The sequence below is a fragment of the Phlebotomus papatasi genome, chromosome 2, assembly GCF_024763615.1.
Source record: "Phlebotomus papatasi isolate M1 chromosome 2, Ppap_2.1, whole genome shotgun sequence".
Taxonomy (NCBI): domain Eukaryota; kingdom Metazoa; phylum Arthropoda; class Insecta; order Diptera; family Psychodidae; genus Phlebotomus; species Phlebotomus papatasi.
The window spans coordinates 1,633,227-1,649,863 of record NC_077223.1 but is presented as its reverse complement, the minus strand read 5'-3'; the positions used below and the strand labels follow the sequence as shown (position 1 = coordinate 1,649,863).

The 16,637-nt window shown below is 38.8% G+C and overlaps 1 protein-coding gene across 1 annotated transcript in view; it reads left to right on the top strand.

Annotated features, from left to right (window-relative positions):
• Positions 1-14,055, top strand: part of LOC129802074 (ryanodine receptor) — a 42,846-nt gene extending 28,791 nt beyond the window's left edge. The window contains exons 24-42 of the mRNA XM_055847635.1: positions 131-417; positions 482-686; positions 1,236-1,704; positions 1,763-2,008; positions 2,070-2,259; positions 2,318-3,308; positions 3,701-3,810; positions 5,121-5,214; positions 5,274-5,525; positions 5,760-5,783; positions 5,902-6,081; positions 9,260-9,380; positions 9,441-9,551; positions 9,617-9,744; positions 9,808-10,301; positions 10,364-10,525; positions 10,587-10,943; positions 11,660-12,710; positions 12,784-14,055. Coding sequence (XP_055703610.1) covers positions 131-417; positions 482-686; positions 1,236-1,704; positions 1,763-2,008; positions 2,070-2,259; positions 2,318-3,308; positions 3,701-3,810; positions 5,121-5,214; positions 5,274-5,525; positions 5,760-5,783; positions 5,902-6,081; positions 9,260-9,380; positions 9,441-9,551; positions 9,617-9,744; positions 9,808-10,301; positions 10,364-10,525; positions 10,587-10,943; positions 11,660-12,710; positions 12,784-13,896 — 6,585 coding nt within the window. The 3' untranslated portion in view covers positions 13,897-14,055. The remainder of the gene's footprint in view (positions 1-130; positions 418-481; positions 687-1,235; positions 1,705-1,762; positions 2,009-2,069; positions 2,260-2,317; positions 3,309-3,700; positions 3,811-5,120; positions 5,215-5,273; positions 5,526-5,759; positions 5,784-5,901; positions 6,082-9,259; positions 9,381-9,440; positions 9,552-9,616; positions 9,745-9,807; positions 10,302-10,363; positions 10,526-10,586; positions 10,944-11,659; positions 12,711-12,783) is intronic.
• The last annotated feature ends 2,582 nt before the right edge of the window (positions 14,056-16,637 follow it).

Here is a 16,637-nt window from a genome sequence, read left to right as displayed (position 1 = left end):
GTTTCTTCCCTTCCATGCTATCCTCAAAATGTCTTAATCACTGTTTGAACAACTCGAACCCATGTGCTGTTGACATTCCCAACGTTACTGGTTCCTCCAACCACATGCATTTGAAATTGAGACTATAAAGGAATTTCAGACTGACTCTTCATCACCATTCAACTACAATCCTCAACCAATTGATATGACCAACTTGACGCTCAGTCGAGAGATGCAAAATATGGCTGAGAGAATAGCTGAGAATTCTCACGATATTTGGGCTAAGAAGAAGCGAGAAGAGTTGAATACTTGTGGTGGAGCTATTCATCCACAGCTCGTACCATATGATCTGTTGACAGATAAGGAGAAGCGTAAGGATAGGGAAAGATCCCAAGAATTTCTCAAATACATGCAATACCAGGGTTACAAACTTCACAAGTAGGATGCTAATGTTAGATCAGTTACATCGGAAGAGAAGTAACTGATATTTTTTGCATTGTAGGCCATCAAGAGGCATATCCGCTGATGGGGAACAAGCTGGAGGTGGTCCAGCTATTGAACTTAGGTTCGCCTACTCTCTGCTTGAGAAGTTGATTCAATACTTAGATAGGGCGACCATCAACATGAAATTACTGAAGCCTTCGACAACATTTAGTCGTCGAAATTCGTTCAAAACCAGTTCCAGAGACATCAAGTTCTTCTCCAAGGTAAGGCTAAGATTCTTACCGTAGCTGCGAGTGACTTTGGCCTTCGGCTAGCCTGCTACTGTTCGTAAGGTTTCCTTCAATTACTTCAAGATGGACGTTATCGATCCTTAAGTGCTAAAATTAGCACAGTGCTGAAATTAGTCAGTCTTACGGAATCTACGGTACTTGGTTTCTCGTCACTCAAAGACAAAACGGTTTATGATATCGACTTAAAGTCTCCACCGATTTTCCATATCCGTTCGGTCACGACCATCCTGAAGTGATAGAATTAAAGAAAAGGTTACGAACAGCAGGGAAGTAAAGTCAGCCTTACAGCATCTACGGTACTTGGTTTATCGTCACACAAAGACAAAACGGTTTAAGATATCGACTTACGGTATGTAACCGATCTGCCATGTCCGATCGGTAACGACCATCCTTAAGTGATAGAATTAAAGAAAAGGTTACGAACAGCAGGGAGATAGAGTTACCCCCGAAGGGCAAAGTCTCACGCATCTACAGTGCAGTAAAATATTAAAAATTGATATTAACCTCATAAACTTCTTTAAGGTCGTGCTACCGTTAATGGAAAAGTACTTCTCAACCCATCGTAACTACTTCATTGCGGTAGCAACAGCAACTAACAACATTGGAGCAGCATCGCTTAAGGAAAAAGAAATGGTTGCTGCTTTATTCTGCAAACTTGCAAGTTTGCTCCGTTATCGCTTAGCTGCGTTCGGTCCAGATGTTCGTATCACAGTTCGTTGCCTTCAAGTTTTGGTCAAGGGTATCGATGCAAAATCACTAGTGAAGAACTGTCCTGAATTCATTAGAACATCCATGTTGACGTTCTTCAACAACACAGCTGATGATCTTGGACAAACTATATTCAACTTGCAGGATGGCAAGTACAGCCATTTAAGAGGAACTCATCTGAAAACTTCAACTTCATTAGCCTACGTCAATACGGTCATATTGCCAGTTTTGACTGCAATGTTTGATCATTTGGCCGGTTGTGAATATGGATCGGACTTGCTCTGTAAGTCATGACATTCCGAAAACCTTTGAAACAGATTAAGCAATGGTTTCTTTTGCAGTGGACGAAATTCAAGTGGCTTCCTACAAGATCTTATCATCTCTGTATACATTGGGTATTGACGCAAGCCTAACTCATGATAGAAAGTATCTCAAAACGGAAATTGAACGTCACAAACCTAGTCTTGGTTCCTGCTTAGGTGCCTTCAGTTCTACTTTTCCAGTTGCCTTTTTAGAACCTCATCTGAATAAACACAATCAGTTCTCGTTACTCAATCGTATTGCTGACCATTCACTGGAAGCTCAAGGTACAGTATAGATCAATCTTCAGAATCAAACACTGATTGTTGTCATAATTATCTTTTGCAGATATAATGGCCAAGATGGAGAATTCCATGCCAACGCTTGAGGCAATTCTTCAAGAAGTTGACCAGTTTGTCGAGTCCGATAAAACTTACAACGATGCGCAACATATTATTGACGTTATACTACCTCTTCTGTGTTCTTACTTGCCTTTCTGGTGGGCTCAAGGACCTGACAACATTACACCAACAACTGGGTAAGGATTATTTGATCTTAAAATTGGTTCCTAAATTTAAAGAGTTTGCCTTGAATAGGAATCACGTGACAATGGTAACAGCCGATCACATGAACCAGTTGCTGAAGAACGTTTTGAAGATGATCAAGAAGAACATCGGAAACGACAACGCTCAGTGGATGACGAGAATTGCTGCATACACGCAACAGATCATCATTAACAGTTCCGAGGAACTTCTTATTGATCCTTTCCTGCCACTGGCAGAACGCGTAAGGAAACGCACGGACAATATGTTCCACAAAGAGGAGAGTCTCAGGGGTTTCATCAAATCCGCAACTGATGATACGTCGCAAGTTGAAGCGCAAATTCAGGAGGACTGGCAACTTCTCGTCCGAGATATCTACTCATTCTACCCATTGTTGATCAAATATGTTGATTTGCAGAGGAACCACTGGCTCAAGAACAATATTCCAGAAGCTGAAGAATTGTACAATCATGTTGCAGAGATTTTCAACATCTGGTCCAAGAGTCAGTACTTTCTGAAAGAAGAGCAGAACTTCATATCCGCCAATGAGATTGACAACATGGCCCTTATTATGCCAACAGCAACCAGAAGAACTCAGGTCATCTCTGAGGGTCAACAGAATACTGGTGGTAAAATCAAAAAGAAGAAGAAGAACCGAGACAAGAAACGTGATAAGGATAAGGAAGTCCAGGCCAGTTTGATGGTGGCCTGTCTGAAACGCCTTCTGCCCGTTGGATTGAACCTCTTTGCTGGTCGCGAACAAGAACTTGTGCAGCACTGCAAGGATCGGTATTTGAAGAAGATGTCTGAAGATTTTGTGATTGAGTTTGCAAGAACTCAGCTAACACTTCCCGATAAGCTTGATCCTGCTGACGAAATGTCCTGGCAGCACTACCTCTACTCCAAGCTAGGCAAAAAGGAAGTCGAAGCTGATGAAATTGTGGAAAAAGCCAAAGTCACAGATGAGAAGAAGCCAGAAAACAAGATTGAAGATACCGTTGATAGAATTGTTGCAATGGCTAAGGTTCTCTTTGGACTTCACATGGTAAGCATAAACCTTGCAGAACGACTTATTTCTTTAAAAAAACATATGGATATTTTCTTGACCTTCGCGTATTTAAATGGTATTTTATTCGGCCAAAATAGATTGATCATCCTCAGCAACAGAGTAAAAATGTTTACCAAAGTGTCGTGTCAATCCAGAGGAAGAGAGCTGTAATAGCTTGTTTCCGACAAATTTCTCTTCATTCTCTTCCAAGGTTTTATGAATACACTTGTTGATTTTTTTTCTGCTCCTTTGCTCAGTTGTTCCTTCACTAATGTTGCGTGACCCTACATGTTGAAATAATGCTGCGTGAAGTTTGCGTGTGATGAATAACATGCCAAAGAAATGTCCATTACTAATTTGTAACAAAGAATAACTCTTTTGCAATTTAGGCCAATCGCCCAAAGCAACGATCTGACAAGTGGCAGCGAATTGTATCCCTGGCCAGGAGAAAATCCGCACTTGCTTGTCTTAAAGCTAAACCCTTGTACAAGATGAGCAGGTAACTAACTAATCTTGCTTAATTAATTTATTCTTCATTGGAACTATAAATATTTTCAGATTATTTTTCTCATTGATAGAATCAGGGTCATGACGTTTCCTGTTTCCCATATGTTTCTAGCGCGCCGAAAAAACTTTTGAGTTTATTAGCTACTTTCTATCATTATAGAATGAATTAACAAATAATACAAAAACAGAATAAAAGCCATATTAATATAGAATAGGCAACCGAAAACCCCAAATTGGCAACCTATGTAGTTTTGAAGATATCGCGTGAAATGTGTCCGAAAACAGGAAAAAATTTACACTAAAACTGGTCGCATTTTTCAGAGCTAATGTCATCCCCCTGGATAGAATACAACTCTTAGGGATTAGGCGAAAGTGCCCATGCTTTACACGGTCCTGAACAGGGGAATAACATTAGCTCTGTAAAATGTGTGCGATTAACATTTTTTCCTCATAACTTTAACACTTCTTAGGTGTAAAAATATATCAACATTTTTTAATGTTAATTTTACACCTTTTCAAGGGTAAAATTAACATGAAAAGGATACCTTTAAACCCTAATACACCTAAAAAGGGTAATATTTACACCGATTTCGGATCAATATTGCAGGGTAAAATAAACATTTCCGGAACGTTATTTTAACTTTTTCGGATTTCTCTCAGTATAGAGACCTTTTAAACTTTGACCTTCACAACTTGGTACTAGGAATGATTCAATGGTATTTTCGTATCTGGAGGTAACCTCTTAGAACTTCCCAAACACCGGGTTTTTGTGGGATTACAGGGAAGGTCATGGTATTGGTTTTCGGATTAACATGGTAAGGGGGTGTCCTTCGAAGACGCCAAGTCGCTATCTTTAACCATTCGGGTTGGAGGTTTGATGGCGACAGGACGGATCAGATGAATCAGACAGACAGACTAACAAATAGCGTGACATCATTTCTCAGATGTCATGAAAAGTGGAGTTCAAGGGGTAGAAGATGAAAATTTTAACTGGTCAATAAAACGAAGGATTATACTGCTCCGATGGAGTTTCAGTAGTAAAAAACGTTTTATGTAACCTATTTAAAATTTTTAAATCTTTGTAAATAACTTTTTAAAATTCAAATACTCTGCATAATTCTGCTGTTAACTCCTGAAATTTTAAAATTTGTAACATTGCCTTTAATACGATTTTAAAATGTTTTTCATCCTTCACCTTGGTCTCTAATGCATTTTTTTTAATTTTCTGCAATTAAATGTTTTCTCTCAATGTTGAAGTCGATTTAGCATGGATTAATATTAAAAAAAAAAATAACCTTTCAGACATCGGGCTTGCAATATATTTGCACGAACGTACCACGAATTGTGGCTTCAGGAGGAGAATATTGGACAGGAAATTATGATTGAGGATCTGACGGTAAGACCTTTTTTCGAAGTTAATTTCTCAGAATGATGTTGGCACATTTTGTCTTTTAGCAATCATTCGAGGATGCTGAAAAGGCCAAGAAGGATGCCGAAGAGGAGGAGAGCAAACCTGATCCTCTGACCCAACTCGTAACCACCTTCTGCCGTGGTGCCATGACTGAACGTAGCGGAGCCCTCCAGGAGGATGCACTGTACATGTCCTATGCTCAGATTGCTGCAAAGTCCTGCGGTGAGGAAGAAGAGGAAGGTGGTGAAGAGGAGGGTGGTGGAGAAGAGGGAGAATCAAGTGGGGCAAGTATTCATGTAAGTCGCAAAATGCTTTCGCTCTGTGTTAACCCTCAAATTGAATTTTGTTCTTATTCACATTAACTTGAAATTTCTTTTTAGTTTTCAAAGTTTCTCCTCCTTTATTTCCATCCTCATCACTTACAAAAAGTCAATTTCCAAAAAAAAAAAATCTGAATCACTTTAATTTCACTTAATACTAATTAGTTCTGAAACGAAATTAAAATAAAAAATACTCTCTATAAAATATAGAAAAACACAATGGAAACCCTTATGGTAAGGCGCATGCTATTAAATGCTACTTTTTGTCTTGTTGTTCAAAATCCTCATCCTTGGATGATGATTTCATCCACAATTGAGTATAATGCTAATTGGGAATTCATGTGTGGTGCAGGAACAAGAGATGGAGAAGCAGAAGTTACTATTCCACCAAGCACGTCTGTCGAATCGAGGAGTAGCCGAAATGGTCCTTCTGCACATTTCAGCCTCGAAGGGCGTTCCATCTGATATGGTCATGAAGACTCTTGAACTGGGAATTGCTATTCTCAGGGGTGGAAACATTGACATTCAAATGGTGAGAATTAAGACTAAAACGTATTGCCCGTCAAACTAATGAACACGACTAGGGGAATGCCTTCAGGTTTCGCACACACTTTGACTTCGAACACTTCATATTTTTCCTATATTCCTTTAATGAATCTGACCTGTTTTTTGAAAAGATTTGGGACTTAAGAATATGAGAAAAATGTCAAGTGTTCGAAGCCAGAGTTTGTGCGAAGCCTGAAAGCTTTCCCCTATATTCACTTGATTCTGCGGTTTTTATAATATTTGAGTCGTTTTTAGGCAAAATTACAACATTAAATCTTGTCTGTAATTTAAGATATTATTTAAAAAAAAAAATTAAAAATAGTTTTTTGGAGATTTAGCCAAGACACACACCATTAACACTTACGTCAATTGCATTTTCGAGTAACTCTGAATTTTATCAAATGAAAAATTGAAATTTTTCTTATGGTTTCTCTTTGTCGGTTTATTTTTTTTTTGGTTAGGACCTTCTTTGGGGCATCAACAGCGTTTTAAAAAAATTTTGATGCCCTGAAAAAGGTCCTAACCTTCCCTACCAAAGGACCAAAACCTCAGCAAAAAGAAAGTACAAGCGAAGATTATTTTAAAAAAAAAACGAATTTAATATGGTGTCTTAGCTCTGGACGCTCTTTAAGAAAAATTATTAATTAGAGAATTATTAATTGTAAAATTATGACAATCAAGTCAAAAACCACTACCACACTGAGAAAAAAAGGGGTATGATTAAGTTTTTTTACTCGCAACTTTAACACTTTTTAGATGTAAAAGTAAAAATATATCAACATTTTTTAATGTTAATTTCACACCTTTTCAAATGTAAAAAGGGGTAACTTTAACCCATAATACACCTGAAAAGCATAATATTTACACCGATTTCGCATCAATAATTCTGGCCCAGCATTACACAAAATGAATAAGAAATTTAGGAAAGCAAAAGATGTTGCCGGAATAGGCAACACTACCTCACCGGAGAGACGCTCACAAAGTATATACTTTTTTACGCGAAATTCAGGATCCAGTTGGGACATTTTATCCGAAATTTAAAGATTGATTCACTATTAACATAAACCGAAACAATCTTTAATGAAAACTAATCAATTTTCATGAAAAACACCGAAGGAAAACCTCTTGCACTTCACCACAAATCGTAAGACTGCTAGAAACACAATCTATCTGTCACATTTTTTGTAAGACTCTTTCCACACTGAGTTTTTACAATGCAATTTAAATTCAAATTATACCTAAAATTTAACGGTCTTTGTGTTCACCCATTCCTTACCATGGTATTATACATCATACGCAAATTGAGTGATGTTAGATGATTTATTCCAGGGAAATTAATATTCGAATTTATGTCGGGAATGGATTTTAGTTACTTTAGTCCTTCAATTACTTGAAAAAAAAAATAGCCCGACAGAGATGGAAATACATTTTGTTGTTCTTTTCTCGCTTCGCGTGTAGTCATGAAAAAATTTTGCTCAAAATGGCGGATGGAAAATTCGACATCCTGTCGAATTTGTTAAAATTGGCCTTCATCCCCTTTCCTGATTTGAATTTTGTTTGCCAATGTGTTTTCTTAGATAGTTACTCTATCTAAATCAATAGAGTTTGTAATTAATTAATGTACAGAATTTAAATTCAGTGACCGTTAAAACGCGTGTTTGAGGGCGGCTCCCTGCGCCCTCATAATGGTTAATTTTTTTCTTTTCAAAAAATTCATCTATTAATCTGTAGGAAACTAATCCCAAAATATGAACATTCTATTTCAAGTATTTCTGGTACATTGACTGAATGGGTTAATACATCCTAAAATGAATAAATATTTTAAAGAAAAATGAATTCATTAACTATTCGAGGATAACATACATAGGATAACATACATAAGAGATAAGATTTTGCCAGGGGTCAGTTCTCCATTTCGGATACTCCGATGCATCCAAGCCATTAATTGGGCCCCTTATGCTTCCCCACTCCTATTCTATCTTATCCCCCGATACGGGTAGCCGCTCTATATCGCAGCTCTGTGGGCAATCAGCGCCGTTACTATATCACAGCATCCTTTCTCGGTGTGTGTTTGGGATCAGTGACAGAGAATATTTGTATCGACTGAAGTACCACTTTCATGTCAAAACTCGTTTTCGTACCAGCCTCTGTTTAGGCGGTTGACTTTTTCTGCTGCTGCTCAGCTTTGAACCCAAGACTTCGCAGTCATGGAGCTACTACTCTATCCACTGACCCACTCGAGGCTCCAACATAATTTTAATTAATTTATTTCCATGGCCGAAATTACACTCAAAGTGGGCGAAATTAGAAGCTGGCCAAAATTTGGCACACTTCCCCTACGTTTTTCTTAATTTGTCACAAAAATGCGACAATATTTTACCGAGTTTTGATTTTGCAGAAGAACAATGGGCAATTTTAGCAAATTTTGAAACAGAGAATTGCCTTCTCAGGGGGGTGGCAGAGGCAGGTTAGGGGGGGTGGCAATGTACCCCTGCCTCTCCCCGTTGTTACGCCCCTGAATACTGGGTGAAATTAACATTTCTGGAATGTTATTTTAACTTTTTCGGATTTCTTTCATCAGTGCATATATCACTCAAATTATTTAATAAATAAATTAAATTAAACACTTTTAGATTGTAAGCTATTTTTTTTAATTAATCACGAAAAGTTAACCAAAACGGAAAAGATTTTTAACACAAAAACCAAAAGAATTAGCGAAAAGCCATTGTGAATTTGCACTTAATAAATAGGATCTTCAATGGATATCTGGGGATTGCTTCGCCATTTATAATTTCATAATTAAAATAATTATAAAATAGTGCACGAAATAGACAATTTAAAAATTTGTTAGGTAAAACTTTGTAAGAATAAATTTTTAGTTAGCGAAGACATAAACCTTTCATAAAAATTTAAATAACTTATCGCGATTGATATTCTCTACTCATTCTAAATATGTATTCTAACTTCGTAAGGTCCATTATTGAATGTATTTAATGAAAATTTCATAGAAATTGATCATAACACGTTAAAAAAATTCATTAAACAATTCCATCGGTATGTGTCTTGGCTAAACTTTTTGTTTTTAACGGTCAATTGCGGTCAATCTGTATTACCTTGAATGTCTTATTACGACACTAATTTATTTGAATCGTGAAATATTTCAGGGAATGCTGAATCATCTCAAGGAGAAGAAAGATGTTGGCTTCTTCACTTCCATTGCTGGCCTTATGAATTCCTGTAGTGTATTGGATTTGGATGCATTTGAGAGAAACACTAAGGCTGAAGGTGAGGAATATTTTGAGATTGATAAAGTATAGAGGAACTTGATTACTCTTTAATTAAAAGGTTTGGGAGTTGGAGCTGAAGGAGCAGCTGGAGAGAAAAACATGCACGATGCTGAATTTACCTGTGCTCTCTTTAGATTTATCCAACTAACATGCGAAGGCCATAACTTAGGTAGATATTATAGCGATAATAATGCGAATTTTTCCAGTTTAATTGATTTTACATCCCTTATTTAGAGTGGCAAAATTATCTGAGGACTCAAGCAGGAAATACAACAACTGTTAACGTTGTTATTTGCACTGTGGATTACTTACTGAGACTCCAAGAATCCATTATGGACTTCTATTGGCACTATTCGAGCAAGGTTTGTTAATGCAGAAAACTTTTATCCCTATCATTCTTTAATGAACTTCCAATGTTTGGGCAGGAAATCATTGACCCAGCGGGTAAAGCGAACTTTTTCAAAGCCATTGGAGTAGCTAGTCAAGTATTTAACACTCTGACTGAGGTCATCCAAGGTCCTTGTACACTCAATCAACAGGCTCTGGCACATTCGCGATTGTGGGATGCAGTGGGTGGTTTTCTCTTCCTCTTCTCCCACATGCAAGACAAACTTTCCAAGCATTCGAGTCAAGTGGATTTGCTAAAAGAGTTGCTAAATCTGCAGAAAGACATGATAACTATGATGCTATCCATGCTTGAGGGTAATGTTGTCAATGGAACTATTGGTAAACAGATGGTGGATACCCTCGTGGAATCAGCGTCAAACGTTGAATTGATACTCAAATACTTCGACATGTTCCTGAAACTCAAAGACCTAACTTCCACACCAAGCTTTCAGGAAATCGATCCCAACGGAGACGGCTGGATCAATCCTAAAGATTTCCAGGATAAGATGGAACAACAGAAAAGCTATACTCCGTAAGTTCCTACCCTTAGATATCCCATCTTCAAGTAATATACTCAATTGTCTCGTCTTTCAGGGAGGAAATCGAATTCCTGTTGGCTTGTTGTGAGAGAAATCACGATGGCAAGATCGATTATATTGACTTTGTGGATCGCTTCCACGATCCAGCTAAAGAGATCGGTTTTAATTTGGCAGTATTACTGACCAATTTGTCTGAGCATATGCCCAATGAACCGAGGTAAATCTTTCCCTTGATAATATCAGTTTGTTGTAACTGAACGTTAACCATTCGTTACTAGGCTTGCTCGCTTCCTGGAGACTGCAGGATCGGTCTTGAACTACTTCGAAGCCTTCCTGGGTAGAATTGAAATCATGGGCAGTTCCAAGAGAATTGAGAGAGTCTACTTTGAGATAAAGGAGTCCAACATCGAGCAATGGGAGAAACCGCAGATCAAGGAGTCCAAGAGAGCCTTCTTCTATTCAATTGTAACTGAAGGCGGTGACAAGGAGAAGCTGGAAGCTTTCGTCAACTTCTGCGAAGATGCGATCTTTGAAATGACCCATGCTTCTGCCCTAATGGCCACTGATGAAGGTGGTGGTAATGTAAGAAGAGAGGCTTCCTTCAGCACTTACATAAGCGAAGAGGAAGAAGAAAAGTAAGTTAATTTGTCTTATTACTAGAATTGATGTCTTCACAGATCCGGTATTAGCTAGATAGCAAGGGCAAGTGATTTGCATTTTGATCCTTTTGGATCAAGTGTTTACATCAACTTCCAGTTCTTCCGGTTTTCGTCTTTCTTTAGAGATTTCTACTCTTGGAATGGGTCTCCTTTAATTGTTTCAGATCAGAGAATCGAAAGATTCGGAAGTTGGTACAACACTCTGTCTGACCCGTAGAAAACAATGTGCTAGATATTGTTATGCCCTTACAACCAAGTAGAGTAGTAGAACAAATTGCTTATTTGCCTCAAGCCTATCCCCAACAGATACGTATCGTATTATCGTATTCATCCTGAGACATTCTCAAAATAAGAGTTTTTATTAAGGCTTGAGAAGCTTTTCTGAGTAATTTCGGTTTACTGATCCCTTTATTCGAAGAAGAAGCTTCTTATTTCAGCTGTAATTGCTACCATTTCTTACTTTATCCTTACGAGTGATATCCTTAAATGCTTGAAGAAAAGACGCCTCCAGAACTTCTACTTGAAATCTTCACAGAATCGTATGATTGAAGATGAAGTTACAGATGTAGATTATTCTGAGAATAACTAACTTGATAGCATGAACAAGCTTAATATTTATCAAAACTCTTCTTCAAAGCGTTCTCATTACTCGTTCTTCTAACTTTTCTAAATCATCCGTTACGTTTTAACAGGGCAGCTAAGGATCCCATCAAGAGAACAGTGCAAGGGGTAAAGGATGGCTTCTGGTTCATATTGCACCTCTTCAGTGTGTCCAACATCAAGCACCAAATAGCGGTAGCACAAACTAAATCCGTACCCGAACTGTTCATTGGCTTCTTCAAGATGATCTTCTACGCTTTCTACTATTCTGGCCTCGGAGTGACACTGATCATCAAGTACTTCCTGAACATCCTGATGTCCTTGATGCGCGGATCTGGAACTGAGGAAATTGAAGCACCGCCTGAACCTGAAGCATCGGGACTGATGAGAGCCTTACCGGCTCTTCCGCAAGAGGAACCTCCTGGTACAGTTCAGGCATTCGGACTGGATATAAGTAAAGAAGAGAATGGGCAGTATAAGTTGGCACCACATGAATCTCCCGCAGCAAGTCCATCTTCGTCAATGGAAGAGACAGGAGAGAGTAGTCCTGAAGATGCCGCTGCAGCTGGAGAACATGGACCTGAGGAAGGTCAGGAACCACCAATAACCCTTGTAGATCTCCTAGGTGGTGAAGCTGCTAAGAGAGCTGCACAGGAACGTTCTGAAGCTCAGAAGCTTCAGGAAGCTGCAATGGCCACCATTGAGGCTGAAACGAAGAAATCCTCAGCAGAACCAAAAGAACCAGCAGCTGTGACGCAAATTGACTTCTCTCAGTACACCCACAAAATTGTCAGCTTCCTGGCACGAAATTTCTACAATCTCAAATACGTGGCTCTTGTCTTGGCTTTCTGCATCAACTTTATGCTGCTCTTCTACAAAGTGACAACCTTTGGTGAGGATGAGGGAGGTTCTGGCGAAGGAGAACTGGACTTAGGATTTGGATCAGGTGGATCGGGATCGGGTTTGGGTGCAATTCTCGAAGGTAGTGCAAATGGAGAAGGTGAAGAAGGCGAAGAAGAAGATCCCCTGGAATCAGTTCACGTAGATGAAGATTTCTACTACATGGAACACGTACTAAGGATAGCTGCTCTTCTTCACAGTACGGTATCTCTGGCTATGCTTATCGCCTACTACCATCTTAAGGTATGATCTTAATCGCCTTCGAACTAGAATGGATAAACTAAGCTTACATCTTCTTTCTTCATTTCCGTTCTAGGTTCCCCTTGCGATCTTCAAGCGCGAGAAGGAAATTGCTCGTCGCTTGGAATTTGATGGACTCTTCATTGCCGAACAGCCTGAAGATGATGACATCAAGTCTCACTGGGATAAGCTTGTGATATCGGCCAAATCTTTCCCCGTCAACTACTGGGATAAGTTTGTAAAGAAGAAAGTGCGTCAGAAGTATAGCGAAACGTACGACTTCGAATCAATATCCAATCTTCTGGGCATGGAAAAGTCAGCATTTACGACTCAAGAAACAGAAGGTGGTGGTTTGGTTCATTACATCGTTAACATAGATTGGCGCTATCAGATTTGGAAAGCCGGCGTGACAATCACAGACAATGCCTTCCTGTACTCTCTTTGGTACTTTACATTTTCTATCTTTGGAAATTTCAACAATTTCTTCTTTGCCGCCCATTTGCTGGACGTAGCTGTTGGTTTCAAGACCCTGCGAACCATCTTGCAATCTGTCACGCACAATGGCAAGCAACTTGTACTCACAGTGATGCTACTCACGATCATCGTGTACATCTACACGGTGATCGCCTTCAATTTCTTCCGCAAGTTCTATGTTCAAGAGGAAGATGAAGAAGTGGACAAGAAGTGCCATGACATGCTAACGTGCTTCGTGTTCCATCTGTACAAGGGCGTGAGAGCTGGTGGTGGAATAGGTGATGAGATAGGTGATCCAGATGGCGATGACTACGAAGTATACCGCATCATCTTCGACATCACCTTCTTCTTCTTCGTCATTGTCATCCTGTTGGCCATCATTCAGGGTCTCATTATTGACGCCTTTGGTGAACTCCGTGATCAACTGGAGTCTGTGAAGGAAGATATGGAGTCCAATTGCTTCATATGCGGTATAGGGAAGGACTACTTTGATAAAGTACCGCATGGCTTCGATACTCACGTCCAGCAGGAGCACAACCTGGCAAACTACATGTTCTTCCTCATGCATCTCATCAACAAACCAGACACCGAGTATACTGGCCAGGAAACGTACGTCTGGAATATGTATCAGCAGAGATGCTGGGACTTCTTCCCCGTTGGTGATTGCTTTAGGAAGCAATACGAGGAAGAATTGGGTGGCGGAAGTGGCGGTTAACTTCTACAGCAAGTTCGTTAATTCATGTCATTTCTTCAAACGTTCTGTTTTCAGTTCATTCATTTAGTTACGATTTTAATGGGAGTGTTGATACGACCAGATTATATTTCTGTAGACTTCGTTATTCAATAAATACAAACTCTATATTTCTGTTACTGACTTAAATATTTTTATTTGTCTCCTCTCAATCGACTTGGATTATTTTTGGTAACTATGCTTGGTCGTGAAGACGTCGTTTGTACATCTCTAATGCCACGTCAGTTGACTGACACAAAATTTGAATCCCTTTGCTTAGATGATTCCCTAACTTCAGTCAAAGACTTTAAAAGGGCCTCAGCTCAGATATGACCAATACGTCACAGTTACTAAAAGATTACGTTGCGGCGACTAGATTTTGTTACTTGAGTTTCAGCATTATTTGTTTCTAAATAAATAAGTTTTCACGAAGAAGGAGTTTATTTTCGTTTAAAGATTTTCAATTATAAGAGATTGGATTTGATTCAAATTCACTTCTGTCTCATGTGACGTAAAAATTATATGATTTATCTCTGAATATTTGAATTGAAAATTAATATTCATAATTATTACCGCATGAACTCAATGAGGGAGCAGTTATAATTTGCTTCTTTCAACTTATTGCCGTCCTGGAGCTTAAACGGTAAGAGATATGAACTTCCTGTCTTCTGTAACCCCCTATAGAAAAACGATATCTCCAGACCTTTCTTTTTCCCCCGTCCCTCCAGCCCCTGCAAAACCGTGTTTTTTGGCCAACTTCGAAAACGGATCCTACGATTTCTTTTATTTTTTCGATATGATGTGTTTTCGGAGAAGGCAACTCCTTCCGGATGCGGCAATACTATTTGTGGAGTTTTCAACGAAAGATCATAAACTACACAGTAAAAAAATTTACAACCACTATCGTTGGTAATTTTTGCACGAGCGCTATGGTTGTGAAGTTTTTGTATTGGAAATGTTGTGTATTGGCAAAGTTGTGTATTGTCAATTTTATAAAATGGCTTCCTGTCTATAGTTTTGATTGTAGAGCAATTTTGTTCGGTTTATGTATATTATCTGTGAAAAGTCTCTGTATTAAACAAAGAAAAAAAGAAAAAAAAAGAACAAAAAAAGAAAAAAACAGAAGAGAGGGTCTGAGACTTGAGCCCATAGCCTTTGCGTTGATGGTCTCGCGTTTTCCGGCCACGCCACGAACTTCCTTACTTCTCTTAAGCAAATGGCCAAGAGTTGCATCGTCAATTTTTCTAATTTACATGATGCTTCCTCTGTTTTCTGTTATTACATAATTATTTCTAATTTTTTACGACTGAGGCATATTTTAAGAATCCAATGAATGATTCTAGAAGACAATTAGACAGTTAGAAATGCGAAAAATGACTAAAATCTTAGAAAAATTGCAATAGTGAACAATGAAATTTTGACAGTTCTCACACAAATTTTCCCATACACAAATTTCATTACATAAATTAATTTTACTAGCATTATGGTAGTATCGTACTACAAATATGATAGTAATTTTACAATTTACAACCAAAATGCTTGTGATAATACACAACTTTTCCCATACACAACTTTATTTCTCACACAATTTTTTACTGTGTACCTCTTCTCCAGAGCTTTCGACACGCTCCGTGTCTTCCTCAGTGGTCGAATGTTGTCAGAGATCTGTGCACACAGGCAAATGGAAAATTCTTAAACAGAAAGACCCAGGAATTTAATTTCAAATCCCATCCAATGAACGCCAATGCCCTAATTCTAAATCCTTGATAATTTAGTTTTAATTGTAATTTGCAAATCTCAATACATTTTTCATTTTTCAGCTAATGTTGAACTTAAGCTCCCGATCTCTTAGCGTCAAAGAGATAGGAATTCTAGCCTATTTCATTGGCATAGGGCTTCTGAATTTAAACGACCCGGGGATTCACGTCCAATTTATGTTCTCGGGGTCTTATATATTCTTAAATTTAGAGTCAAAATAATTCTGTGTGTGGGTTTCGTCGGGTAGGGGACGTTTTGCATTGGCGGGAAGGTTTCAGGATTTTCATAAAAGATCTCAACAAATGCACCAGACACTCTTCGGTCATTCGGAGACAACCCCAGAAACTGTCCCCGAATTCTCCCCAAAACTTCATTTGTCCTCGAATGATCGAAGAGCGTCTGTTGCATTTGTTAAGATCTTTTGTGAAAATCCTGGAACCTTCCCGCTTATGCAAAACGTCTCCTACCCAACGAAACCCACAGATCTCTTATTATTAATCGTATCGGGATATATCTGTTACAATTTAATCATGTTGTCGTATATCCCGTGTTGGAAGAATCTGCTGATCGTAGATCGCCCAGGAATGCCTTTCTCGTAAAGTGGATGCTTCTTCCATGTTTCCGGAGTTTTGGGCAGAGGCGGTGCATTTTCATTACGTTATATCACAGTGAAAATGTCTTTTTCTAGACATTCAGATCTTTGCACCGGGCAGGACTCGAACTCACAACACTGTGAGTCAAGTCGGGGATCGATCCGCCCAAGAGCCAACGGTCTTGCCTATTGCGCCATCGAGATCCGCTGACAACACTGGACTACTAAGGAAGACACGGAGCGTGTCGAAAGCTCTGGAGAAGAGATAGTTTTTGATCTTGAGTTGAATACTCCACAAAAATTGTGGCCGCATCCGGACGGAGTTCTGCTCTCCGAAAACACATCTGTAATCTAGACTGCAATTTTCTACAGTTTT